General features: G+C 44.6%; 1 protein-coding gene across 1 annotated transcript in view; it reads left to right on the forward strand.

Annotated features, from left to right (window-relative positions):
• znf800b (zinc finger protein 800b) overlaps window positions 1-1,055 on the forward strand; it is an 11,217-nt gene extending 10,162 nt beyond the window's left edge. Inside the window, 2 exon segments of the mRNA XM_019866130.1 lie at window positions 1-237; window positions 953-1,055. The exon segment at window positions 1-237 is cut by the window's left edge and continues 75 nt beyond it. Coding sequence (XP_019721689.1) covers window positions 1-237; window positions 953-1,054 — 339 coding nt within the window. The 3' untranslated portion in view covers window position 1,055.

Below are 1,055 nucleotides of genomic sequence, written 5' to 3' on the forward strand. Positions count from 1 at the left end.
CGGAAGCAGGACAGGCAACAGGCGCACCAGCCGCGCCCCGCCAGCCCCCCGATGACCCGCCGCAGCGACAAACACTCGCACCACCGCAACCCGTCGTCCGCCTTGGGGCCGCACACCCGCCGCCAAGACGCGCCGTCCGAGAGCAGCGGCGCCGGATCGTCTTCTACCGAAGTCCGAGTGACCAAGAACTTCTCCTTGCACGCCTGCGACCAGTGTGGGCGCGCCTTCGCAAAGAAGGTACTCACTCCACTTGAGATTGCAACACTCTCAAATGCTCACTTGTCTTTTTTTTTTTTTTTTTGTCCTGACTTGATTTGCAGGGGTTGGAGCAAAAAAAAACCCCAAAAATAATAGGAATAAGAATTAATAGATTCTCACCAGGCGTGTCATAGCGGGCGCTCTTAATTATAAGAAAATAAAAAGTTTCTTTCAATTCTTACTTCATGATTAATTTAAAAATTATTGCAGCAAAAGCTTCCATTAAAAAATGTGACTAAAATATGTATGTATATTTTTCATTATCTTCAGATTAAAATGAGTTGAACAAAAAAAAAAAACATTGCTGGATGACCACAAAAAAATACACGATTTGAATGTTTACCTCGGTAATTCTATCTTTTACCACTAGAGGGAGCCCGTGTACCAGAACACTGCTTCACACTATTCGGCCAAAAACTTCATGAGGTTCCTTATGACGTAACCATTTCAGAAAAACGAGATAGTGAACCCCCCAAAAATTTAAATTTTATTTTGATTTTCAATAGTTTACGCCAGGGATGTCCAAACTTTCTCTACTGAGGCCCACAAATCCTTCCGTAGGTCAACATATGCTTAGCAGGTTAGCGCCCCCCAACATTTTTAACTTTTTCAATGAATCTTTTGATGTGCTCAATGTTTCATTTTATTATTGGTATATGCGGGAGGCTAATTGAATTTTTTTTTTTGTCCTCAGTTGTACCTGGAGTCTCACAAGCGAAGTCACCGCAACGCAGCGACGGCGGCGGCCAGCAGGAGGAAAGGTGTCAGCACGCGCTCCAAGTCGCTCGTGTGGTGAA

This window comes from Hippocampus comes, unplaced genomic scaffold, assembly GCF_001891065.2.
Source record: "Hippocampus comes isolate QL1 unplaced genomic scaffold, H_comes_QL1_v1.1 scaffold50, whole genome shotgun sequence".
Lineage (NCBI taxonomy): Eukaryota > Metazoa > Chordata > Actinopteri > Syngnathiformes > Syngnathidae > Hippocampus > Hippocampus comes.